General features: G+C 46.2%; 2 protein-coding genes across 13 annotated transcripts in view; both read left to right on the top strand.

The window, feature by feature from the left end:
• Positions 1-5318: 5318 nt before the first annotated feature.
• On the top strand, positions 5319-8925 carry Srsf6 (serine and arginine rich splicing factor 6). The gene is made up of 6 exons (XM_050150953.1): positions 5319-5586; positions 5788-5936; positions 7198-7322; positions 7422-7630; positions 7787-7870; positions 7970-8925. Exons 1-6 carry the CDS (start codon positions 5480-5482, stop codon positions 8313-8315), a joined length of 1020 nt encoding a protein of 339 aa, XP_050006910.1. The 5' UTR covers positions 5319-5479; the 3' UTR covers positions 8316-8925.
• A 151-nt stretch (positions 8926-9076) lies between these two features.
• The window catches only part of L3mbtl1 (L3MBTL histone methyl-lysine binding protein 1), a 37548-nt gene continuing 19446 nt past the window's right edge, over positions 9077-27178 (top strand). For 5 of the 12 annotated variants that reach the window (XM_050150915.1, XM_050150914.1, XM_050150913.1 and 2 more), the window contains exons 1-9: positions 9077-19417; positions 20062-20158; positions 20434-20664; positions 21938-22083; positions 22415-22629; positions 22907-23039; positions 23245-23392; positions 23621-23738; positions 24681-24759. In XM_050150915.1, the coding sequence (XP_050006872.1) occupies positions 20543-20664; positions 21938-22083; positions 22415-22629; positions 22907-23039; positions 23245-23392; positions 23621-23738; positions 24681-24759 (961 nt within the window). In that variant the 5' untranslated portion in view covers positions 9077-19417; positions 20062-20158; positions 20434-20542. The other 7 variants (XM_050150919.1, XM_050150916.1, XM_050150911.1 and 4 more) reach the window with 6 other exon arrangements.

Here is a 27178-nt window from a genome sequence, read left to right as displayed (position 1 = left end):
TTTTTTTTTTTTGAGACAGGGTTTCTCTGTAGCTTTGGAGCCTGTCCTGGCACTAGCTCTTGTAGACCAGGCTGGCCTCAAACTCACAGAGATCCGCCTGCCTCTGCCTCCCGAGTGCTGGGATTAAAGGTGTGTGCCACCACCGCTTGGCAAGTTAATAGCTTTGAAGGTGGCAGAAGAAGCTACAAGCCAGAGAATGTAAATAACCTCTAGACACTGGAGAAGGCAAAAGGGATAGATTAGTGCCCCGAGCCTCCAGAAGACAAGGTCTTACCAGGAAACTAGTGCAGACTTCTGATCTCCATAATGGAAGGTAACCAATTCATAATGCTTTCAGCCACTGCATTGTGGGTACATTGTTACAGCAGCCTTAAGAAGTGTGCTTAGAAGCTGATGCCTGGGGGTAGAGCTTGGTGGAAGAGCCCTTGCCTAGTCTGCACAAAGCCCTGGGTTTGGTCCCTAGCAGCACACAAATTGTATACAAAATTTACTCTCCCCCTGAGAAGGCGAGTCTGCTTGGTGGGAGTTTTCATCCACCTTACAACAACTCACAGACTTATCAGGTCTCCCGTGATGTCCCGCGTGGCACTAACAGCTTGTTTGCAAGCTCGAGCTACAAGCATTTTGTGGTATGAGCTTGGGTGCTGCAGGTCCAGATTTATATGACAAAAAGTGTATGTTCACACTGGAACCATTAAATGCCCTCAGCATATCCAGATAACAAACCTTTAACTAGTTCAGCACACGCCCGCTCTTAGGCATGGCAACCCCAATGTCTAGTGACATCGAGAATTCTGGTTAATCTTTAACTGTACAAGCACAGGGAGGCAGGTCCACCTTAGCCACACAAACGCAAGGGACACAGGGCCAGTCCTCCCAGTCAGAAACAGTTCTCTACAGGGGCAGTTCTGTCCCTCAGCCACGCCTGTCATGTTTGAGGTGTGAGACTTTTTATATTTTCATCACACTGGAGATGGGAGGAAGCTAAGGGCACTGCATGGGTGGAGCTCAGGGAGCCTGCTGAATGCCCCACAGCACAAAGGACAGCCCATGATAAAAAAAAAAAAAAACAAAAAACAATCTGCTTAAAGACCAGCAGTGTGGAGTCTGAAGAACCCAGCTCTAAATGGATCTTGCACAGATGAGTTTTTTATTTTATTGGAGACAGGATCTCAGTATGTAGTCCTGGATAACATGAACTCACTATATAGATCAGGTTGCCCTTGAACTCACAGAGATGCTCCTACCTATGCCTCCAGAGTGCTAGGGAATATTTAAATACTGTTTTTATAAACAAAATTCTGTTACTGTTGTTGGTTTTCACTCTTTTTACTCGTTAGTTGTTTTGCTTTGGGGGGAGGCCGGACACCTGGCTTCCAAATAAATCTCACACGGAGTCTTAGTGGGTTTTTTTTTTCTTTTGTTGTTGGTGTGTGTGTGTCAAGACAGGGTTTCTCTGTAGCTTTTAAGCCTGTCCTGGAATTTGCTCTGTAGACCAGGCTGGCCTCGAACTCACAGAGATCCCTCTGTCTCTGCCTCCTGAGTACTGGGATTAAAGCACATGCCACCATCGCCTGGCATCTTATTCTTTCGTATAAATGCCCGGCCTTAGTTTGGCTTGTTTCTAGCCAGCTTTTCTTAAATTATCCCATCTACCTTTTGCCTCTGGGTTTTTTCCATTTCTTACTTCTATAATCTTACTTTCACTCTTCCTCCATGACTGACTGGGTGGCTGGCCCCTAGAGTCATCCTCTCCTTGTTCTCTTGCTCTTCCTTCTCTCCTTTTCTCCTTCTATTTATTCTCTCTGCCTGCCAGCCCAGCCTATCCTGTCTCCTGCCTCGCTATTGGCCATTCAAATCTCTATTAGACCATCAGGTGTTTTAGACAGGCATCTTCACAGTTAAACAAATGCAGCATAAACAAAAGCAACATCGCTAAGCAAACGTTCCAGAGCATAAACAAATGTCCTACCACAGACTTTAGTTAATTTTTCTTGGATAAAACCCGTAAGTGGTAGTCACAGCTGGAGCCTGGGTCCTCTGAACAGACACTCTGGTGCAGGTTTACGTAAGATGGCCAGTGAATTCCCGATAAGGAGACTTGATGACAATCTCTTTCCAGAGGTTGGGGGTAGGTAGCTGTAGGTCTTAGAGATGGCATCAAAGATGGCCTTGACAAAGTTGCCCAGGGTGGCAGTGCAGCCCCTGGCTGATATGTAACGGTCATCAATACCATCACCAGTAGCTTCTTGAAACAGGAGCACAGGTGATTTTTAATATTGTTATCTAAAAGTGTGTGTGTGTGTGCTTGTGTGTGCAGAGGCTCACAGAGACCAGAGGCAATGGATCTGCCTGAAGCTAGAGTTATGGGCAGTTGTGAGTCACTCGCCTTTCATGAAATGATCTCAGGTGCAAGAGTAATGTGCCCTCCTCACAACTGAACCACATCCTGGCACCTTGCTAAGTACACTGAGCCCGCTGGCATTATAGGCGTGCACCACCACACCTGGCTCAGATGTCTTTAAAAAGGGGTTTGGGGTGGCTTAGCAATGCTAACCCCTGTCTCCCGGTCAGATGAGAAGCCTACTTGACTAGTATTTCTTCCTAACTCTGTCACAGACACCTTCCAGTTCTGGACTGACATCCAGAGCAGTCCGTTACATTCACTGCGTTCCACACAAATCCTCTTGGGTGGCTGTGCTGGCTGGGATTCCACCCAGGAACAGACTCAGTAAGGGTGAGCGTGGGGGCTGGGGGCAACACCTGTAGGAGCTGGCTCACATCACTGTGGAGGCCCTGACATCCAAAACCTCACAAACAGGAAACAGTAGAGTTTCCATCCAACTGTGTGTGTGCGTGCCGAAGTGTATATATGAGTGCACTTGTGAGCGTGTGTATCAAGTGTGATGGCCACGGGTCACTTCAGGAGTCCTTCCTCAGGAGAGGGTCAAACTCCATTTCTCAAGCTCCCACGGCTAGCACTTTTACAAGTGACCCCTCCCTTCCTGGTTATTTTTAAGACAATGTCTCACTGTAACAAGGCTGATCTAAAAGGCACAGCAATCCTCCTAGCTCTGCTCCTTTTCCCTCCCCCACCCCACTAAAGGGGAAATAATAAATTCTCATATTGCACACTTGCCATTTCACCTTTAAGCTGTTCTTCCAAAGTACCAGGATAGGTCAGCAACAAGACTCCCCAAGGTGCTGCTGATTCAACTTTGGAAGAAAAATATCCTATGTTTTCCCTTATTCAGATTTGTGTGTGTGTGTGTGTGTGTGAGATGAAGGTAGGAAGGGTGCAATGTGGAGGAAGCAAAAGCAGGAGGGGAACAAAATATGATAATAGGATGATCTGACAAAGATTTCTCATGTGTAATTTAGGTATCTATATATGTATGTGTATACATATACACGCATGTGTGTATATATATTTGCTGTTACAAATAGTGGATTTAAATGTGTTGTGTTATGTTATTTATTGAGAACATGACACACACGTGGCAGTTAGAGGATAACTTGAAAGAGTTGGTTTTTTCCTTCTACAGAATCACATGCGAGTCCTCAGGCTTGGATAAGCACCTTTACCTGCTTCAGTCATCTCAGCAGTCCACAAAGAATAAGTTTTAACACACTTTTAGAAATTGACAATTTGGCCAGGCTGTGGTGGTGCACACCTTTAGTCCCAGCACTTGGGAGGCAGAGGCAGGAGGCTCTCTGTGAGTTCGAGGTCAGCCTGGTCTACAGAGCGAGTTCCAGGACAGCCAAGGTTAAACAGAGAAACCCTGTCTCAAAGAGCCAAAAAGAAGAAGAAGAAGAAGAAGAAGAAGAAGAAGATGAGGAGGAGGAGGAGGAGGAGGAGGAGGAGGAGGAGGAGGAGGAGGAGGAGGAGGAGAAGAAGAAGAAGAAGAAGAAGAAGAAGAAGAAGAAGAAGAAGAAGAAGAAGAAGAAGAAGAAGAAGAAGAAGAAGAGAAATTGACTAGGGCTGGAGAGATGGCTCAGTGGTTAAAAGCACTGACTGCTCTTCCAGAGAACCAGGGTTCAGTTCCCAGCACCCACATGACATGTCTGTGATTCCAGTTCCATAGGATCGGACGCCCATGGCAAAACACCAATGCACAAAAAAAAAAAAAAAATACTTAATAAAATAAATTGACAATTTGATAAAGACAAAAATAGTATTTGTTGGATTCATTCTAACCACGTTCCACGAATATTTTCTTTTTTAAAAGCTGTCTTCCCGTATTTTTTCTATTTCTAACTTAAGGAAGACCTTTCCATTCTAGATACTAGATACTCATCTCCCCCATTCGCTACAATCAACGTTGCCTGTCGGCCCCGAGAGGAAAGAATCGCTCTTCCCACCTTAGCTGAAAAGACTGGGGCTGCCCTGTTTCCGAGGGCAGAAAACGAATTCCTAAAGAGCAGGTAATAACTCAGTGACAGCCTGTTCTCCTCGCTCCCATCACACCACGCCATGCTTTCAGCTTCCTAACCTCTCTAGTCACTCCTTTGCTGTACTTAAGAAAATTCCTGAGTACCCCCAAGGCATGCTCCCCGATAGTTAATTTACTCGGGCAGGGAGGGGGGTATCTTATCTTGCTCTACAGCGTTACAGATGTCACCTCTATGCGTATTCATGCATACATATGTACCAAGTGCGCATTCCTGCCACACAAATACCGTGCCTTCCGAGCCAACCAGGTTAAAGATAGTATGGGTAGGAAAAGTGCTCGGTGTTCTTGGGGAACCACCAGGTCTGACAACCCTGGGACACCCGTCTGTTGGTGAGTGGAACCCTGCCACGCTCCCTTTGTGAGCAGCCGCGGTGATCGTGGAATTCAGAGCTGTCAGCGTTCGGAGCAGAGTGAAGGACCTCACCGAGACCCGCCACCTTTCCGTCCCCGCGGGCCACTAAGACCTCCCGGCCGAGAAACTGTGGAACTGACCCACCGAAACCAGCGCGGGCCAGCGCTGGAGGGAAAGAGCAACCTCTTTTTTTTTTTTTTAGTAGACCAATCAGAGACGAAAATGGGCCAGACTGACATCCCTGGGAACCAATGAGAAGCAGGGGCCGACCTCCGCGTGCTTGGGCACGAGAACAGCTTATTAAAAGGCACCAGTCAAAGGGCCTGGTCCTGGCTGTGCACGGAGACGGGTACCGAGCGCCGGGGACCATTTCGGCGGCGAGAGCGGCTCGCACTAAGCCAAGCACGAGCCGCCAGCAGCGCCGACCTCCCCCGAGCCGACCGCGGAGCGGGAGAAGACGTGCTGCGCGCCGACGTCACGCGCCGCGCCCCGCCCCCGGACGCATATAGCGTAGGCCTGCGCGCGCGCGCGCACACCATTGTGTGGCTGACTCGGCCGCAGCTGCGGTGTGAGGCGCGTGTTCGGGCCTTCGCCGTCCCCGCACCCGCACCGCAGCCCTGCCCCGCGGCCCGCCGCACCTCAGCTAGCCCCCGGGAGCCCACCCGCCACGGCCATGCCGCGCGTCTACATAGGACGCCTGAGCTACAATGTCCGCGAGAAGGACATCCAACGCTTTTTCAGCGGCTACGGCCGCCTCCTCGAAATCGACCTCAAAAATGGGTGAGTCGCATCTGGGGGTCCGCGCCCCGTGGCGGAGGGAGCCCCCCCAAGGACCGAGTCGACCGAGGCCACGGCGCCGCGTGGCAGGGCCTCCAAAATGGCGGCGGCGCCTCGAGCGCGCGCAGGGGAGGTCGCGGGAGCGCGCGGCGCCGGCTAACGACACGCCCGCCGGTGCGCGGCCCGCGCTCCGCCCCTCCTCAGGTACGGTTTCGTGGAGTTCGAGGACTCCCGCGACGCCGACGACGCCGTTTACGAGCTGAACAGCAAGGAGCTGTGCGGCGAGCGCGTGATCGTAGAGCACGCCCGGGGCCCGCGCCGCGACCGCGATGGCTACAGCTACGGAAGCCGCAGTGAGTCCTTCCCCAGCGCGCTCCGCGTCCTGGGTACCGGGAGGGGGCGGTGGGTGCAGTCACGGGGGCGGGGCAGGGTGGGACCTCCCCAACCCGGGCAGGCGCGGAGGCCGGGGGTCGTTGGCCCTGGGTCTTCCCAGGCCCCTCTCCCTCCACGCATGCTCGGGTAGCCACGGGACACCGGAGCGCGGGGATTGGGTCGGGTGGCAGGTTGGCTAAGTTTGGAAGGGATGGCTTCAGTTGGCCCTCGTTGGCACTGACGCGGGCTCTCCGCACGTGGAAAGCAGGGTAGCCTGTATTTGTACTATTACCCCTTGCTTATCTGTCAGTGCTTTAGCTAGCATGGAGGAAGTTTGAAGGAAAGCTGGGGCGGGGGTGGGGCAGGGGGCGGGGAGGGGGGAGGAGCTTGAAGCATAAGTCTTAGGAGAGGGGAGACTGGACGAGGGCCAAAGAAAATGCCATTTTAAACTAAGTAATGTGGTAGAACACCACAAAGTAAATCTAAATAAGCTTTATGCTGTATTGGAACTAGTTGGGGCATGTTACTGGGTGGGGGTTGGGGGGTTTTGGTTATGTGAAATGTTTAATGTTGAAATTGTTGCATGTTGAATTCAAACTTTTTAACAAGTCCTTGATGTTTCAATTTAAAAGTGACCAATGGGGCTGAGGCTGTGTCCACTGAGGCTAAGATGACTGCCTTTCCTGATTGGCCTTGGCTTTTCCATACATTGTGTGACCCTTGCCCTATGACCCTTTGGCTGACCTTACCGGAAGCCATGACGACAGCAGCCTTTTGCCATTAGACGCAGGGTGATGGTGAGGATTCCAAGGGTTAGACAAAACTGGTTAATCTGAACTAGGTGACTGTTACCTTGCGTGTTTTGTGGCCAAACCACCACCAAAAACCTCACACTGTGATGTAAGTACTTAGTGTAACTAGTAAACATTTTTGTAAATGTAGAAATGCATGTAATCAGTTAAGTTTTATATTTTACAATGTTCTGTAAAATAAAACTTAGCGAGGTAAATTGAATAAAGGAGCAGTCACTCTCTAACAGATTGCAGGAGAGGGTTAGTTGGATTTAGTCTATTTGACTTGCCCTTAATTTAATTTGTGGCAAATCACAAATGTATCGAGGGTTTAGCAGTATAATAGCAAAGTCCTACTCCAGTAATAAACGTTGCTATGTTTGTACTAACTTTCAAAAACATGTGTCCCTGTCATTGCAATGCATCTAATTACTCCCTCCATGTGATAAAGGTGGTGGAGGTGGATACAGCAGTCGGAGAACTTCTGGCAGAGACAAATATGGACCACCTGTTCGTACAGAATTCAGGCTTATTGTAGAAAATTTGTCTAGTCGTTGCAGTTGGCAAGACTTAAAGGTATGTACCTGGGCTTTAAGTGACGGTGGGCGGTCATTAAGAGTTAGTGCTACATAGACATGCTGTAGATTCTGGGGCTTATCGGTCTTACTGTTTTAGGATTTCATGCGGCAAGCAGGAGAGGTGACTTATGCAGATGCTCACAAAGAACGCACAAATGAGGGTGTAATTGAATTTAGATCCTACTCTGACATGAAGCGTGCTTTGGATAAACTGGATGGCACAGAAATAAATGGCAGAAATATTAGGCTTATTGAAGATAAGCCACGAACAAGCCATAGGCGCTCTTACTCTGGAAGTAGATCCAGGTAACATGAGGGGCTGGGGTGGCTTGTAGTTTTCGGTTGTTGCTTAATTAAATTTATGGTGTTTCTTGGTTGTGGTAAACAGATACTTCAGCCATAGCTGAGTAGTACAAACACGTTCTTACAGAGATTAAAAATGTCGCTGTCTCTTGTGTGTAGATCACGCTCTAGAAGAAGGTCACGGAGTAGGAGTCGCAGGAGCAGCCGCAGTAGATCTCGAAGTATCTCAAAAAGTCGCTCCCGGTAAATAATGTGATATTGGGTCTCTCTTAATTTTACCTGTTGATGGCATACATGTGTTTTCTGACAAGATACTGAAAAATCTGACTTTTTTTTACACAGATCTAGGTCACGGAGCAAAGGTCGATCCCGATCCCGCTCAAAAGGCAGGAAATCCAGATCAAAGAGCAAATCTAAGCCTAAGTCTGATCGGGGTTCCCACTCACATTCAAGAAGCAGATCTAAGGATGAGTATGGGAAGTCCCGAAGTAGGTCACGTTCTCGGTCCCCCAAAGAAAATGGAAAAGGAGATATAAAGTCAAAATCCAGATCCCGGAGCCAGTCTCGATCCCATTCACCTCTGCCTGCTCCACCTTCAAAGGCCCGTTCTGTGTCCCCTCCACCAAAAAGAGCTTCCAGGTCCCGTTCTAGATCTCGTTCAAGGTCCAGATCAAGTTCCAGAGATTAACCCTGAACTCTACGTTCTTTGCACACTATTAACAGAACACTTTCCTACTTGCTTAGGCAGTTACTCTTCCGAGTTTGTACTTGGCCTCTTCTTCAAGAGGATTTCCTGAAAAGGGAACACAGGAATTTAATTTGTGGCCAAATTTAATGAGAAAAAGATGAGGTTTTAAAGTGGTAGTATGAAGCCCTGTCCCTTCTTTGTAGAATTAAGATAATTTTGATTTTATAGCCTTTGAGCCTAAAATAACTTTTGTAAAGATTAAGCTCATTTAGATTTTTTTTTAAAAAAAACATATTGCAGCAGAATCTGCTGCAGGGTTCTGTTGTTTTGTTTGCTTATTTTTAAATTAACTGTTTCAAGCTTTGGATACTGCAGGCTTTACAGGGAGAACCCAAATTTTCAATTATGTTGGCTTTTTATAAAGCTTGAGTTATGTAAGATTTAAATAAAAGTTTGCTACCAAGATGATTGCCTTATTGAATAGGTCACTACTTAGGGCCCTGTAAGTGTTGATACCTGCCATTGATGGAGACAGTGTAAGTTTCACTGAAGTGTAAAAACAAGGCAAGCCTCAGACCAGCAATAAATTAATCAGTTTGGATAACCTTAATTTGTGCTGTTAATTATATCTACCAAAGTCTTTTTCTGCCCCTTTAATAAGTTTAGTTAAAAGTAAAAGGGACTTTGTAGTTAATGTCACAAGATGTTGTCCAGTTAAGAGGTTTTTAAAGAAACTAAAGGATTACAAATGAACTCCTCAAGAAGTAAGTCCTAGTACTTGGGATCTTGTTATCCTGTGTTCTGGAAGTGGTCAGTGTGATTAGTGTTAGTGTATGGTTTGGTGGTCTCTAATGTTTTGAAAACAGAAGTAGCCTTTCTTTGATTAGGAATTTAGTTATCTTACTCAAAGTGGGAAAAGCACATAATGCTGCATTTTCTGCTGAAAGTTGCTTATATGTAACAGGTGCTTAGCAGACTACTTGGTAAGATATTTGTTGGTTATAACTTCCTAACAATCAGTCCCATTGTGTTAGTGGGGCTTTTGTGGTTGGTTTGCAAAAACAGTGACATGGATCAGCTGAAATGCTTTGTGCTTTATACATAAAGCATTATGAACACTGTGGAAACCAAGTTAAAATAAACAGTGCAAACTTGTAGGAATAACTGGACTTGCAGTTTCCGTGCATCCAAAAGCCCAGTTTGTTGAGACTGCAATCAATAAGTGAATTACCTTACAACCCTTTCATTGTTCAGACGTTTTAAAGTCATTTCATCCTAAATACTTCCTCAGTCTTTAGTCAAGGTGTAGATGAATTGGCTTCCTCAGCTGTTGCTACATAGCCTAGCAAGAGTTGGATTATAGTGCTATAGGGTTGCTCTGTGGGACTGAATAATCAGAAATGCAATACACTGAGGCTGAGTGGGACATTGGGTATTCAAGGGCCTACATTGGTATCAGTAGCTGGGAATACTTGGAAACAGGGAAAGGAGAATGTTTTCAAGAAATTTCTGGTACAAAATCTCTAAAAGACTAACTTTAGGAAACAGACTAAATTTAGGAAATAGTGTCAGATAAAGCTGCTGCTTTAGTCATCTTTTCTTTGATGCTTTGTTTAGATGTTTATTTTTCCAGTGTAAATTTCAGAAGTTAAAATTGTTTCTGGTCGTAGTTTACCATTTTGCCTGTTCAAAGACCGAAGTGATGGCTCTTTAAAAATTGGGTTTGACCAAAGCTCTTTGTTTTCAGGGAAAAATATATAAAAGCTTTCTGAGCCACAGTCTTTTAAAGGGAGGAAAGGTTATCAGTAAAATTGGGCTTTCTGACCGCATGCATCTTCAACTGGGCTTGCCTTCTATTAATGTAGTACATGACAGAGGCATTTGACTATTTTTAGCTGCCCCAATAAGCATATAATGTATAGGTAAATGCCAACATCCATATAATTTTTCTAGGGGCAAAGGCCATTTTTATTAAAAATCTAGGCCTAGACCCTAGTTGTTAAATTCACTGAATAAACCACTGACTGCATTTAAAGCGTTTGCCTTAGCAAATTTGACTTAAAATGTTTAGTTCCTTACTGACTAGTGAATTCAGTTATGCCAACTAATACACAGAATCTAAGAATCCCATCTCGCACACATTGGTGATGCCCTGGGTGGAGTATCAACAGCACCAACCGATAAAAGAGCACAAGAGAAGTGGGGAACATCTTGAGTCCTATTGGACGTGATAGCGTTTCTTGATATGCCACAGTGCCTTTATGGCCAGTTTGAGTCCTGCCTACTTCAGCCTTTATGTTCCCACTCCTCCTGTGTTAACATTGCTTTCATCTTGGATACCCTTTTTTTTTTCTACTTTGTTAACCTATTTTATGCTTTATCTCAATAAAACGCTTACCAAGGGAAAGACTTGTTCTGAGTTTATTGTGTTGTCCCTTGGCACCAAGTACTTGGCCGGTAGTTTTTTGAGTTCTAGTTACCATTGGCTAGTAGTTGATATGTGCTCTTATTTTAGCTCTAGAGGGCAGAGTTTGGGGACAGTAGATAGTTTGTCTTACTTTCCTGTATTTACTCTTGTCCATTTTTATCTTGTGGTTGATACTTTCAACAGTTTTTCAAATTAGGAAATTTTAAATACTTTGCAGATCCTTAATCTATGTCCTTAATCCTGGGCACTCTAGGCTTTACAGGTTTAGCTTTCAATACCATTGCATTTTCTATTGCTTAATGTTGTTCTCAAAAGCCTCACCTGTGGTCGATCTGATTTCATATACATGGTGGAGTTCCTTGTTTTTCTAAGAATGATCTAGGGCTTGAAGCATAGCTCAGGATGCAGCTTTCCCTCACATAAATAAACTAATAGGGACTCATTATGGTGGTAGCATGGGAGGCTAAAGCAGGAAGATTGCTCTGAATTTTAGGCCAGCCGGTATAATTAGCAAGATAGCTTGTCTGAAAAAAAAATACTTGGAATATAAAATTTTTTAGGTTTAGTTACTAAGGTAGACACTATTTAAGGTGTCTTTATTTCTTAGACTGGTCTCAAACTAACCATGACTTTGGACTTGTAATGTTAAGGCAGTATCAGTGGCATGTAGTATCACATTTGTACATGTGCTTGCCCCTTTTTTCTTAATACTGTATTTAGGGGCTGACCTTCAGCTCAGCAATCCTCCCGCCTCAGACTCTTGATAATTTTAAATTTCTAACCACAAGTGTAGCCTTTCCTAAAAGGGTGGGTTAGTACAGTTATCTTCAGATCCTAAATAAATAGCCTTTGTGGTTAGACCTGACTCTCAGTAGTGATTCCCAGGCTCCTACTGTAGCAGTTAATAAAGTAATGGGCACTAGTTTGACCAGAAAGGAGTTTCAGTTCCAAAATAAAATGTAAACAAAGGGTGATGCAGCGAAGTCCACCTGATTCCTTGGAGGAAGTAGGACATGCAGGTATTACACTCTACTTCGGAGATGCTTCTTGACAGCATGAGTAATAGACATGGAGTAGTCTGAATCTCCCAGGGCTCTGATTCCAGTACATTAGCTCTCAGTTAACAAAATCCCCAAACATTTTGGGTTAGGAAGTGACAAACTGCAGAAGGATGTTTTTGGGGGCTTTTGTGTACAAAATAGGTTTCATTAATGTTTTGGGATGATCACTCTGATCTAGGTGACCTCAAACTCAGTAGTTTAAGATGCCTCAGCCTGAGAGCTGGGATTATAGACGTGCCATGACACTTGACCATTGCTGTTAACTTTTACAGTGAATTTAAAACACCAGTAAGAATAGTGGGATAAACCACCACCCACTTAAGCTTTAACAGTATATATACCTGTGTGCTTTCAATTTTGAAGGTAACTCTAGGCATTTAATAATGGTAATGCTATAGTACATAGTTCTAGAGGGCATATAAAATCTCTTTAAGCCCTGCCAAGTGTGGCCAAAGCCTGTAATCCAACACAAGATGATTTTTGAAATTGGGGCTGTGTAGATAGGTAAGTTTGCCCTCAAATGGAGGGTGGGTTTATAAACATTTTTCCGTTGCCCCATAAAGATTGAAGTAGCTAGGTCATTGTGTATTTTTTCAGTCTTGATTTGCTCTAATTAAGTATATCCGGTGCCTTGCATTTGCTGTAAATGGATAGGTTTTATTTTTCACAGATGTTTACCTAAATCAACAGCTGGGAATTGTTTGAAATGCAGCTTCTCAGGTCCTACCCTGGACACACTGATCCATCCAGAAATACGGGTTTGAAACCAGCCTTACATGTCCTAATAAGCTCTCATATGAAATTGTCAGGGGAGTGTTGGTGTGGACTTCCTGCACCAGGCCCAACAGAGCAGAGGGGAATCACTCGTGCTCAGGTTTGAAGTCATGCAGAAAACAGAGTTGTTTATTTGGCCTCTCAAGAAATGAGAGGTCTTCACTCAGGCCAATCCTAGCTGACCTGATAAAGAAGCCCTTCTGCTTTGGCCTTTATGAGAAAAGGAACACTTTGAAATGAAGGACCCCCATCTTACTCTGGTCCTTCAACCCTCTGCCTATGAAGCCAGTTCTGCTCAGTTCATCAGAGCACTTGATTTCTAAAGTAGATGGTGCCTATTTCTAGAAGTAGAAAAAAAAATTATAGATTTATTATACTAGTTTCATTTTAGTTGTGACTGCACTCGGTTGAGTTCCCCTAACAGAACTTTACCTTCATACAAAGGTATGGACCTGGGTTGTGCTTGAGTTAGCACTTTTCTAGCTGTGGGTTTGAGACCCTGCAGTCCTAAACATGACTACCATCACAGATCACTGCTACATGTTCCGGTCATCAAGTTCCATTTGGCCCTGCTACCCTAGATCCTGCCCTGGAGCTAAGTGTGGTGGCACCTGCCTATAAATTCAGTACAGTTGAGTCACAGGCCAGGAGTGTTAATGGTTGTAGTGCTGGCAGCACATTCAGTACCTGGCACTGCAAAAAGATGGAGAAAATAGCACCACGCCCAGATTTTCAGGAAACTGCTATGTAACTGAACAATCTGTGGTCTTCTTGGGTCTGTGTTGACCACATTCCAAACCTCTACTTGAGAACCCGGTGTTTTGTGGCATTCTATAGTGTTAGAGAGCAAAGTTGCTGAGACTTTATGCATTCCAGATAGGTGTTCTACCACAGCTATATTCCTGACTTGTGGTATTTTTTTCTTACATTATTATGAATGTGGGTGTCAGTTCAGCAGTTCTCCTACCATTTGGGTTCTAGAAATTGACCTCAAATGACCAGAACTGGCAGCAGGTGCTTTTAGCCCCTGAGCCATCACCTGGCCACCTCAGTGGTATTCTGATGAGGACTAGGATTCCCTCAGCAATACACATCATTTCCTCTTCCACCCTAAGACACCATTTGATGATTACTATGCTTCAACTTTTTTTTTTTTAATTGATTTTTCGAGACAGGGTTTCTCTGGTTTTGGAGCCTGTCCTGGCACTAGCTCTTGTACGCTTCAACTTTTTAAAGGCACGAAGGGCAAGTAAAAATCATAGATGGTTGTTGGGACCCTTTTTTAAGGCTTAAGTGGTTGCAGTGCCCAGCTCAGGGAGCTGGAGATGCATTGGCTAACCAGTCTTCTCAATGAGTATTAAAACCCTAGAGTTCCTAAATTAGGCCTTTATGTAAGGGGCTGTCCCTTCCTTTGGACTACTTAGGCAGCTAGATGGTGGGTCTCATGTCCATACTTATACTAGTCTGTGCAAAGAAGATGGGCACACAGGGAGGAAGAAGGAACATCTTCGTTCTTCCCCTCGGTGTATCTTACTGGTGTCACTGATCTTAACAATGGGGCTTGAGATTGTAGGGCTGGATAGACTTAAGCATCTACTCTCACCTTGTCTTGAGTCTGCTCAGTTGAATTAACCTACCTATCCAGAGTATCTGGAACCTACATTTCTGAAGGGCCATATACTGAGTCATGGCTGTCCCATCACTTTTTATTTCTCTGGTCCTCTGTTCTTTCAGAGATCCTGTACTACTCAGACCCCAGGCTTCCACAGTCTGTGGATTCAAAAGAAATGATGCAGCATCTGCAATCTGAGGCTGGGCTCACAAGCCAAATTGTGAGCTTCCCTTCCTCTGTGAAAGCTTACAGGGGGGTCATTGTTTTGGATTGAGCTCCAGCAGTGAACCCTAAAAGAATAGACTAAGATGGGGGTACTGGAGATGTGGCTCAACAGGTAAAAGCACTTTCTACCAAGCTTGACAACCTGTTCAGACCTTGGAACACAACACGGTCAAAAGAGCTACGTGTTGTCCTCTAGATGTGTAAACATGACAATAGACCAAAGTGGAGGAGTTATTCCTGGTAAAAGTTCTGTTAACAACCCAAATTAAGCTATTTGGCTGACTTTCCAAGAAATCAGGTGAAAGCAAAATTTCCAAAACAAACCAGCCCCAGCAGCCTCAATAGATAAAGCAGTCTAGGGCTAGGGAGATGAGTCAGTGGTTAAGAGCACTGGCTGTCCTTCCAGGGGACCCAGGTTCAAGCCCCAGCACCACATAGTAACTCCAATCCCAGGGTATCCAGGCACACATGAGGAACAAACAACATGCAGTCAGAGCACCTTTACATACAAAAAGTCTGAGGGTGACCTGTTAACACTATGGTACCTTGTTATGTTGCCCAGGTACTCAAGAAATCTTGCCTCCATTACCAGGACTACATGAATGTGCCTTTGAGCCCTATACTCTTCAAACTGTACTGGTACCTCAAGTCGGTGTAGACAGGTCTGCTGATGGTTAAATGGGCAGGTTCCCATGACTGGTGTTCTGTCTCTTTGGAGTAGTACATTTAATTGTACAAGTAAATCACTTACCCAGAACCAATTTTTGCTTTGCCTTTCTTGCTTCAATATGACTGCCAAGAGGGTAGGCCCAGGGAGATGGCTCAGCAAGTAAAAGCTTTGCCATGCATACTTGCAAGCTTGGCATTAGGAGGTCGATCCATGCACGTCATGATTTAAGAAAAGAACTGATTCCCAAAAGTTGTACTCTGACCTCCGTTCATGAGACATGGCACATGTATACCTTCACTCACACATCATTTACACACAATACTTTCTAAAGAGTAGTGTGTGCATGATTCCTAGTGCATGTGGTATGAGTTCAGGGAGTCAATCCTCAGATGACATGTCTCCACTAAGCATCCAAATAAGGAAAAATGCTTCCTGAGCCCACCCCAAATGGCCTATGTATTTTCCTAACCTGTAGTCTAATGAGGTAGTTGCCTAATTCTTGGTCCCCAAAGACCAAATTTGTCTGTCACCTTAAGAGCCTGAATAGTGGCTAAATTGAGCTTTTTACTCATACCTGTAATCCCAGCTACTTGGGAGGCTGACATAGGGTTACATTAGCGAAACTGTCTCAATAGGACCTTTTTTCTAAAAGAAGGGGTTTGGGGATGTAGAGTTTGGTCTAGTATGCATGGATTCTTAGGTTCTGTTCCCAGTAAAGAATTTAGTATGGCCATCTGGAAAGAATGGGACCAGCCTCCTAGACTCCTTCAAGATACTAACAGAAGCTTGAGGGCTACTCCAGAAAGACAGAACTAGGGGTAAGAAAAACACACAGCCAAGTAGCCTTGGTCATCCAGGGCTAATTCTGTGGGGTTATTGCTGTCACCACCTGGGGAATCATTGAGTGGGCAGCTAAGTTCTGACATAAGATCACCAGCCTGTGGCTGGGCGATGGTGGCACATTCTTTTAATCCCAGCACTTGGGAGCCAGAGGCAGGCAGATCTCTTTGAGTTCAAGGGCAGCCTGGTCTACAAAGTTCCAGGACTGTTACACAGAGAAACCTGTCTCGTACCACCACCCCCCCCCAAAAAATTAACAGTCTGCAGGGCTTTCTGGAAGTCAAGGTGAGCTGAGGAGAAATGATTTAGAACAAGCCAAAGGGAAAAAAAATGGAGTCAGTTAATAATGACTGTTTCCTCCAGCAAGGGACAGTTTGAAAGGCGCCCCCACTCATTCAGAAAATGAGTGATCTTTAGACAGGGAATTTCAGTTCCAAGTCCACAATACCACAAAGACTTAATGCCCTATCTGCTGTCACTGTGAGTGATAAAATCGAAGACTCCAGTCACTCGGGCCTCACCCTACCCCTCCATGACAAGAGATGTCAGGACAGAGTTGCTTCCCTGTGTGCTGCTCCTGATTCCCCCTTACAAGTGTGATTAACAACCCTGGCTATACTGGAACTCTGTAGACCAGGCTGGCCTTGAACTCAAGAGATCTGCCTGCCTCTGCATCCTGAGTGCTGTGCCACCACCACCCGGCTCCCTTGTGGTATTTTAGCCTTTTTAGGTGTCTTTAGACAGGGAATTTCTGTGTTAAAAGAATTCCCAATTTGCATAGTCTGATGTGTTTGGGGAAGCAGAGATGTTTTCACGTGAAGGGCAGAACCCTGCTATTCTGAGATCCTTGGACTACTGCAACAGTGACTTCAACTCCTAGTGAAACAGGAAGAATGGGCTTCCTCCAAACAAGTTTCTTCCATGCTTCTCTATGCCAACACCATCTGGGCCCAATCTTGGGAAGGGGGGTGGAATATGAAGGAAGCATTGGACTTGCTCACTCTCTTCTTTAAGCAAACTGGGACCAGCAGGGTAAACAGCATAGGGGCAGAGCTGCCCATATCACATCAGCTTGGAAGGGGCTCTCCATCCCTGGGGCGTTGGAATGAACAACAGGTATTAAGACCAATGAGATTGTAAATAGGCAGAAAATAGCAACTGAAATCTATATGAGCTGTTTTTGAATCCCACCTGCTCAAATTTCATGCATCAGTTTGAATCACTAAAAGATGGATTTGTTGTTGAGGAATCATGTGTTCTAATAGGTTTAACCATTTTAATACTTAACCATTTTTGAATCTTAAATAAGCATAGTCTGAATAAAAGAAAACAGCAATGGTTGTGTGTTGGTGTGTTTAAAGAGGCTTCTATGATTATGGCAGTCCCCATCCTTTTTCTAACTAATCTTGTCCCTAAGAACAAAAATGTTCAGAACTGTTGAGACCAGACAACACATGTAAAGAATAGTTCAAATTTAAACTGTTTGCCACAACATTTGGGAGAGTTTACTGTTTAAGTAAGAACTATTTTTCATCTGGACTAGGAATCTAAAGATTTGGCTGATGGCTACCACCTAAGAGCCAAATAGACCTCTTTCCTTCTTGGCAAAATAAGGGGGTAAAATTAAAACCTGTGTGTAAGAAGGAAGTGGGGCACTGAAGAGTCAACAGAAAGACATTTGTTCATTAGTACCCACTGTGCTAGGAACTGGGAATACTAAGACCTGGTGGATTTCCTTCATTCTAGAGCGCAGGGTCTCCTAAACTCTTGAAATACTCGTTTCTATGACGTTACAGCCATGGTACCAGAATAAGAACCAATAAAGCAGAGGTCTGGTAGAGTGATGAGCTCAGGAAATGGAAGACACAAGAGGAGCCAGTGTCCTGCTTGAATCAACACTGAAGGAGCCATTACAGAACTCTAGAACATGGCTTGACAGTCTTCCAATGTTGAACGGAAGCACAGGAGTACAGTGATGTTCCCAGGTCACCCAAAGGCTGGCACAGCTAGGGTCCTTCATGCCAGGCAAGCCCAAGGCCAGACGCCGCGTGGTGCCAAGCTTCCTTCATCTGGATGTGCGTGCTCTTCACCCATCCTAGGAGAGTTTTCCGAAAATCCTGAAATCCCCTTCTCCAAATGGGGGACCCAGGTGTATACAGGGGTGCGCCTTGCCTGGTACAGATCACTCAGCTGGAGGTCCATCAGGCTGGCTGCCGCTCCCGGCTCCGTGGTTCCCAGAATACTGTAAGAATCTCCACCCACTTCTCCCGCGAAGCTAACGGGTCCTGTGGGGAAGAGGCAATTAAGCCTGCACCCCCAGAGCTCCGACAAAAGCAAAAGCTGCAACCTGGGTCCATGGCCGCTCAGACCAGGCGGCTTAAGCAGCTTCCACGCCGCGCTCTGCAGGGAACGGACCCGCCCCCCTGTGTGCGCAGGCGCGCGCCACACCGGGCGCCCTCGGTCACTTGGCGCGGGCTGCACCCGCAAGCCTTGCAGGTAAGCACGGGTCGGACTCGGGCTGGGGGCTCCCGGTACGTCACACCCCGGTCCCGGCCGGCGTGGCGAGTGCAGGTGTCCTGAGGGCCCCACCCCAGGTACTTTCTCAGTTCCTGGCGCACTGGCCGCGGGCTGGGGAGGTGGCTCTGCAGTACCAGGGCTGGGCACTCCCTTTGGGGGCTGCGGGATGCCGGGCGAGCGAGCCCACCGGCACTGCTGTCGGCATCCAGAGCCGCGGGGAGGGCAGAGACTCGGCCTTGCAAAGAGATGCAATCAATTAAGAGTTTCCGTTAATGAGAGGGTGTGGAGGGCGAGTTCGGGTTTCCATAGGCCATTTGGCAAACTTTCCTCTGTCCCTGATTTTCAATATTTTTTAACAGAAAATTGGATTTTTAAAAAATTGGCTATAAGCGGGGGGGAAAAAAAAAAAACCTAAAAAATTCCGCCATTTTGGCGTTTAAAAAAAGTAACCCTTCTGCAGAGCAAATGGATCAGTGACCGCCCCGCCTGCAACTGTCTGCGTTAGTCGAGGGAGGCGGGTGGTGGGTGGGCTTAGACACTCCAACAGCGCATTCCACTCGCTAGCGTCTACATTAGCTTCGGCAGAGACGAGCCAGGGGAAGCCCCTCCAAGTTTTCTGTGTGCCTCCAGAACTATCTCTCTTCTTCCCAACACCTACCACCAGGGCATTTATTGGGTGTCTGCTGTATACAAGACATCAAAGGGCTCTGGGTGGAGTGTGTGTGTAAAGCCTGACAGACGGAATGAATACATTCCAAAATTGTTTATTGAGCACTTGCTATGTGCAACTACTCTCGTTTTAAGTAGGATTTCCTGGAAACACAGATTTAAGTGTAGGTTTATGGGCGTAGCCCTGTGAAGCCAGCAAGATGGAACAGAGATGGTGAAATACCGATACAGTCTCAACAGAGCTTCAGCCTGGGGAGCAGGAATCCCTAGACTTGAGATGGCCCTGCAGAGATGCCTCAAATGAAGGTAAAGAGATGGGTTCTTTGATAGGCCTCAGTCAACTGAGCATCTATAGCTGTCTTAGGTAGAGAACATTTGAATGAGAGTTCCCCTGAGGCTGATAGCTGACAGTTGTCTCCATTAGTCTCCAGAAAGGGCTTCTTTTGAATCCCCTCCCAGTTCGCTGCAAGCTTTTCTCACTGGCACTGGATCTCCTCTGCCCTCCCAACCTGCAATTGTTTTGGTGCTCCAAGGCTTCCCTCTTTTCTCTGCATTCCCTTCTATGTCTTAAACACCATCTGTGTGCAACAACTTTCAAATGTGTCTCCAGCTGCAGCCTCATCCCTTAAAGTAGAAGGCTCATGAGAACCCTGTGTCTCAGGAGCACCACTGTCCCCAAAGCATAGAGCAGTGTTGGCACTTCACTAGCTCTCCGGGACGTACTGAGACCAGACAGCAAAGTCCTGTCAGAAAGCCCATCTTCAGCTGCTTCTCTGAGACACCTGCCAGAGGGGACTGTTTTTTTTTTGTTAAAGACTTCTTTGAATAAGCAGCCTCTCTTCATAATCGTCAGTATTTTAAATAAGAGTTTTATTCTGTTTAAAATAACTGTAAGTGACACAGAGGCAGAAGAAATGGCTCAGGGTTAAGAGCACCTGTTGCTCTTGCAGAGGACCCAGGTTCAATTCCCAGCAACCCCATGGTCTCTGACAACCATCTGGAGCTCCAGTTTCAGGAGGATCAGAAGCCCTCTTCTGGCCACAGCAGGTACCACATGCACACAGTGTAGCAAAACCAACTGTACACATAAAATAAGGCTAATATTTCTAAGTGATATAAACACTTAAGCTGTAAAAAGCAAAATGAATTGGAATTGAAATTTGGGAGATACTGGATTTTTATAAACTCAAGTTTTAAAAACTCATCTTGTTTGGCTTGAATGCTTCTTTAGTTAATCAGGTCACATATCTGACCCTATCTACCTGTTTATCCCATGGTTTTATACTTCTAATGATAGGCATCTGTAATATATTCCATTTTAGGGAGGAAACTCTTGGAGATAAATGAATACACAAGAACAACAAGAGAGAAAGGGAGGGTGGGCACACGACAGCAGCCATTGCAACTTGACTTTACAAGTAGGCAGTGCCCATGGTATTGGCTAGAAGCTGCCCAACTCCCTGGAGTTTCTGTCTAACGGGAGAGGATTGCTGTCTGTCGAAGGCCTGCTGGTATCAGTACTTCACAGCCAGCATTTACCAAAGCCCCTTCAGGTAGGTACCATTGTCACCTTCATTTTACTTTACTGTTAAGAAAACTAAGGCTTGCCAGGCAGTGGTGGAAAGCACATTTAATCCCAACACTTGGAAGGCAGAGGCAGGCAGATCTCTGTGAGTTCAAAGCCAACCTGGTCTACAGAGTGAGTTCCAGGACAGTCAGGGCTTTTATACAGAGAAATCTTGTCTTGAAAAACGACAAACAACAACAACAACAACAAAAAAAAAAAACAACAACAAAAAGAAAAGAAAACCGAGGCTCAGAGTGGGAAAGCTGCTTATCTGGAGTCACGGGCACCAAGTGAATATGGAGAAGCTGAGAGTCTAACTCAAGACTCCGTCCTGGGCTCAGCCTCAAAATTCTTCCTTACCATCTATGCCTGAAGCCATGGCTAAGGAGCAGCTGAGTAGTAACCGTGCTGTGGAATACCTTTCTTCTCTTCTCCCCTCTCCTCCCCCTTCCTTTCCCTTCTCTGCCCCTCAACCCCTGTGCTGGATTTGAACTCAGGATTCATGCATACTAGTCCAGTGCTTTGCAATAAGCTAAACCCCCCAGCTTCTGGACCTTGTGCTGACTGGGTTTTCACATGCTATTCTTTTGCTATTCAGGTACATGCATTTGTTCAACAGAGGCTGCGGCCTAGGCATTATGGCCCTCTGTAATTAATCTATGGCTAACCATACATGGCTGTGTCTGGGGTTAGAGGGAGTGGTGCACAGGGAAACACAAAAGAACAAAATCAGGAAAGATGTCACCTTCTACAAGGACTGACCCTGTTTGGATAGAGTAGCATGTAGTCCTGAAGACTCTTGAGTTCTCAAAGACGGGGAATGGAAGTGGGGGAATCAAGAAAGAAGTGATTTGGACTTAGCCTGGGCTGTGCCACTGACAAAAACAGAACCTTGGCCTGAATCATGCTTCCTATAAGCCATTTCTGTACATGCAGCGTGCGTGGTACCCTCACACATGCCATTATGCCCATCCTCACAAATAATGAGCAGGGGAGGATGCAGGGCCTAGACAGAGTTCTATCAATAACCTGGTAAAGGCAGGAGTCAGACCTGATGCTGATATCCTAAAACACTTCAGTTCTGGATGCTACACAGAAAAACCCTGTCTCAAAAACAAACAAACAAAAAGACAACTATACTCCTCTTGGAGATGAGACCTTTCTCAGCAAGTTGCTGACTTGAAGGTGACCGGTTTCTCCTCCAAAGATTCCCTTCTCTCCCCATCATCATCATCCTGGTGACTGTGTTTGATTTGTAGACTCATCTGGATGGAGGGACACACGGAAATGGAGGTGCTAAGGACACTGAAGGGGTCTTCCACAGGGGAGGTCAGTGTGCACCTGATGGCCAGAGACAGCGCAGGTCCCCGTCCTCACCTGCCTGCAACTGCCTTTATTATTCCTAGTAAGTCAAGATCAGTGGTCTGGAGGTCCCGTACTTGCTCAAGAGGATGTGGACAGGGGCAAGGAGGACACTTTCACTCTTTTTGTTACTGTGTTCTGTTTTGGTTTGATTTGAGACAGGGTTTCTCTGTGTAGCCCTGGCTGTCCTGGAACTTGCCTTGTAGATCAGGCTGGCCTCTGACTCCTGAGTACAGGGATTAAAGGCGTGTGCCACCTCACCTGGCCACTTTTCACTCTTCTATACCTGCTTTTCACCTGTATACACATGCATGGGAGGAGAAAGGGTACCCAGACTCATCTGTGCTCTGTCTTATCTGCGTATCTGTTTCCAGGCAATGCAACTACCCTTAGTCTGCCCAGCCCGGCTTCAGCGGTGTCCTATCCCCGAGAGCCAGCCCATGTAGGTGCCCTGGAGCGAGTGACTAGCAGCGAACCAGTTACTGCCACCATTCTGCCACAGCTAAGCACCGGGCCAGGGACCAATAGCACAGTCAGGCTCCTGGATTGGACAGGAGTTTGCACACCTTCAGCTGGGAGTGGCCTACGGGTCAGTGCCCAGGAGGATTGGCAGCTGTGGGGCGGGGCCTGTGGGCTTGAAGGCGGGGCTTGAGGCGGAAAAGCTGAGGCTGGTGGGCGTGGCTTAGAGTGAGTAATCTCTAGGAACAGAACCGTATGTGGGGGCGTGGTCGGGGCGGAGTGGGCAGAGTCTATAGACCCCCAGAAGTGTTCGCTGGCAGAGCAAACATAAAGTGTGGGTGACCCAAGGTGGGTGGAGAGCTGATGTAGTAGTTAGTCACGGTCCTCAAATTTTTCTGTATTCCCAGTTCCGAATAAGCGAATATGCGCCATTGAACATGATGGGAGTACAGCGACCGCCAAGCCCGGAACGGCAGCGAGAAAGCCTGTTCGGACATGAAGGTGGCTCTACAGAAGGCAATACGGGCACCCAGTACCCTGGTAGGATCCTGCTTCCGGGGGCAGTGTGTGGGTGGGTGACCCTTGAGCTCCCTGAAGACTCTTGGATGGGAATGTGAAGGGAGGCAGTCCTAAGTGGAGAAGGCTGAAGGATGCTGTCCAGTAGAAGATGGGCTATAGGTATGTGAGCGGAGCCAGCATGTGGCAGTCCAGGGTGAGAAGACTAAGGCCCAGCCGGTTTCCACAGATGTCCGCCAGGACCCTCAAGAAGACACCTCTCAGGAACCCCCAGAAGACGCGAGCTCCAGAGAGTACCAGACTTTTGGGCCTCAACAAAGCACTGCTCCAGACCTTGGTTCTTCAGATGACCACCACCCTCTGCCTTTCCAGAAGCGGTAAGAACAAGGAGTTACAGCCTTTCTTGCCCTGTTTCTTAGCCCTTGAGGTATCTTTCCGACTTCAGGCTTAGAAAAATGTGAATACTGTGAATTCTACTGAGTTTATAGTGTTTTGGTTGTATTATTATTATTATTATTATTATTATTATTATTATTATTATCATTTATTGTTGTTTTGCTTTTTTGGTTTTGTTTCTTCCTCTAATGAGAGCGTTCCTTTTGTAGGTCAGTCATAGTAGAGAACTCGGGCTGTGCGGTCGCTTCCGAGCTCCTAAAGCCCATGAAGAAGAGGAAACATAGGGAGTACCAGAGCCCATCAGAGGAGTCAGAAACAGAGGCCATGGTAAAAAAGAGGGGCGGGGAGAGAAATGCGAAGCTGGAGCATCAGCCTTGTAATCTTGCCAGTCCAAGATGGGGGAGGGGGTGGAGATCCTGTTGTGCCTGCTCCCATATCTTCTGGTTCCATTTTGAATCAGGTATTAAACCTAATTAAAGGGAGGGAAGAAGGGAGAGAGGGAGGAAGGAGGGAGAGGGAAAAAAGGAGGGAGAGAGGGAGGAAGGACGGAGAGGGGGACGAAGAGAGGGAGGGAGGGAGGGAGGGAGGGAGGGAGGGAGGGAGGGAGGGAGGAAGGGAAGAAGGAAGGAAGGAAGGAAGGAAGGAAGGAAGGAAGGAAGGAAGGAAGGAAGGAAGGAAAGGAAAGGAAAGGAAGGAGGGAGGGACTTAGTATATAGCCCAGGCTGAATTTGGACTTACCCTGTAGATGTGACTGGCCTTGAACCCTGATCTTTCTGCCTCCACCTCCTGACTATTCTCCTAATTTTCTGTGGCTCCCATCATGAACTGGTGTCAGGGTTACAACACACACAGGGGCATTGGCACCTAAGGTGGATGCGTGGCAGTGGAAAATGAAATCTTTAGAGTCTAGTACCTAAATGAGAGGTCGGGAAACACCTCTCTGAAGCTGTAGATGCAGAAAGAGTCTCTTGAGCAGGTAAAATCAGCACAGAGCAGATATTCATGTACTCAGTTTCCCCATCTGGGAATGAGAATTGTAGTCAGGCTGTGTGACAAGGGTACTCATATGAATCTATACCCCCCAGTGGTGCAAACCCAAACAACAAATTGACTTCAGGAGCAGAGTTCCCGCGTATACCCTGCAGGAAACTCTTCCAATTTCGGGCATAACATTGGACCAGAGAGCCAGGCAGGGGCCAGGGACTAGAGGCTGAACTTACATCCTGACCCATGAGGACAGGAAGCTGGAATTAGTCTTTCTTTCTACAGAAGCAAGAAGGAAAAGATCCAGAGAGTCAGCCTACCACCAGCACCCCAGAGGGTGAAGAGTGGAGCCGAGGCCAGCTGGGTATGGCGGCCTGTGTGCGGTTGTTTATGTGAAGTATTTATATACTTTTGGAGGTGTGAGACTGAAAGTGTGGGTCGTGGTTGTGGTTTCATATGGTACATGTGAGCACAGGTTAGTGTGTATGAAAGTGACCGAGTGGCCACTTGTGGTTTGTGCATGGCTATATGTTTATTCTTGGGGCTGTTTATCTTGCATCATTCAGCAGCGAGGAGGCCCTCCTGGGAAGTCTGGGCTCGGTATCCGAAGACCTGAGGGGTTGTGTAGTATTACTTCCCTTTGGTGGTATTGTCAAGTCCACGCTGGTCATTAGCCTGACCTTCCTGTATGATCTTCTGGTTCTAAGAAAGAGTCCTTCATAGTTGGCTTCAGCCCTCAGGCCCGTTGTTAGTATTTCTGTAGTCCCAGGTGACAGCTGCAACTGGATTTAAGCAGAGCTTACCATACTGGTAATCATCTATGTAGCCATTTTATATCTTCCGTCCCCAACACTTAAATTATATCAACCCAGGGTCTGAATTTATTTGTTTATTTATAGTTTTATTGCATTTATCTATTTGCGGGAGGCACATGTGCCTCAGAGTCTGTTGGCAGACAGATGGCAATTTTCTGGACTCAGGTCTCTCCTTCCACCGCATGGTTCCTGGGGGTCAATGATTGGTTATCAGACTTGGCAGCGAGTGCCTTTACGTGCTGAGTCATCCTGCCAGCCTGGGGCTGAGGTTATTAATCACTGTGTCTTGGATGTTTAGCCTGGTATTGAATGCCTGTTCAGTGGTTGAATTGTGCCCATCAGTGGTCATCCCCACAAACCACCTTTATCCCCCAAATTACCAGCAGTTTGCCTTCTGCATATATAGACTTTCTTGTTTGGACCATTTTATTCAAATATATATGCATGTTGAACTTTGTGGTTGTCTTCTTTCTCCTTAGCACGGTGGTATCAAGGTATAGCAATATTTTAATATCCGTGGGGACTGTATTCCCTTTTCCTGAATAACATCCGTGCTGTGATTTGTTGGAGGGAGCCACTCATTAGTTTCCGGCCACCTGGCTAGCTCAGCCCCACAATAATCACACAGAAACTGTATTAATTAAATCACTGTTTGGCCCATTAGCTCTAGCTTCTTATTGGCTAACTCTTACATATGAATTTAACCCATCTCTATTGATTTGTGTATCACCATGTGGCTATGGCTTACCGGTTAAAGTTTCTAGCATCTATCTCTGGTGGCTCCATGGCTTCTCCCTGACTCTGCCTTCCTCCTCCCGTGCTATAGGCCAAGGCAGTTTCTTTATTCATTAACCAATAAAAGCAAAAGAAAGACAAAAGGACCTCCCACACCAGTGATTATTCATCAGTTGATGGGCAGATTGCTTCTATTTTGGGCTGTTATATTCTCTTATATGAATTATAGTACAAGCTTTTTGTAGACATATGCTTCGTTTATATTGGGCTTATACCTAGGAGTGAAATTTTCTTTCACATAATAGCTCTGCGTTTGTCATCTGGATATATTATTACTAGGCTGTTTTCCAAAGTGACTGTACTGTAATCTTGCATCCCCAACAGAATGTGCAGGGTTCTAGCTTATCCCTGTCCTCAACACTTGGTGACTCTGTCTTTCCATCTTAGCCATCCTGTGGGATGTCTCCCCGTTGTTTGGATTTGTGTTTTCCTAATGACTAGTAAGTGATACGTGATGTCTCTTTTATGAATTTATTGTCCATTTATACATTTTCTTTGGAGAAATTTAGACCCTTGCTCACTTTTAAATTGGGTGTAAGAAACTGATGCTGTGCTGAACTGCTATAGTGACATATGGGCTTGGCAGGGCCTCAGAATGAGTGCAGTTCAGAACAGACATGCCAGGATGCCAACTTCAGGGGCTCTGTCTGCCTTCTCACTTGCTTTCTCTTTCTCTCTTCCTCCCCGACCGTTTTCTTTCAAAATTTATTTTGGCTTTTAAGGATGATTTTTCTGTTTTGTTTTGAAACAGGGCTCACTGTGTAGCTCTGGGCTGGCCTGAAACTTGCTACACATAACAGACTGGCCTCCCATTCAGAGATCCATCTGCCTTTGCTTCCCTGGTACTGAGATTAAAGACGCGTACCACCACTCCTGGACTTTTTTTTTTTTTTTTTGAGTCAGAATCACACTATACAACCTAGGTTGGCCTCAAATGAATGATTCTCCTGCCTCAGCCAAGTACTGAGATTATAAGGCATTTACCATCCCATCTGGTTTAGTGAAGTGTCTTTATTTTTTTGGGACAAGGTCTTAGTCTTTAGCTCTAGCTAGCCTCTGATTTACAGTTTTCCTGGCTCTGATTTGCAGATCTTGAGTTACAGGCATGTGCCACCTCACCCAGCTTAGAGACGTTCTGATGTTTGTTTGTTTGTTTATTGGTGACATCTTCTC

The sequence above is a fragment of the Alexandromys fortis genome, unplaced genomic scaffold, assembly GCF_014885135.2.
Source record: "Alexandromys fortis isolate MF-2015 unplaced genomic scaffold, M_Fortis_MF-2015_v1.1 scaffold_27, whole genome shotgun sequence".
In the NCBI taxonomy this organism is placed as follows: Eukaryota; Metazoa; Chordata; class Mammalia; order Rodentia; family Cricetidae; genus Alexandromys; species Alexandromys fortis.
This window is presented reverse-complemented; position numbering and strand designations above follow the sequence as displayed.

Excerpts from the sequence above, each read along its gene's own strand:
- Srsf6 (XM_050150953.1), top strand. The coding sequence starts at position 5,480 with ATGCCGCGCGTCTACATAGGACGCCTGAGCTACAATGTCCGCGAGAAG. Across the intron at positions 5,587-5,787 it reads GAAATCGACCTCAAAAATGG|GTACGGTTTCGTGGAGTTCG; the intron begins GTGAGTCGCATC and ends GCCCCTCCTCAG. Across the intron at positions 5,937-7,197 it reads CTACAGCTACGGAAGCCGCA|GTGGTGGAGGTGGATACAGC; the intron begins GTGAGTCCTTCC and ends CATGTGATAAAG.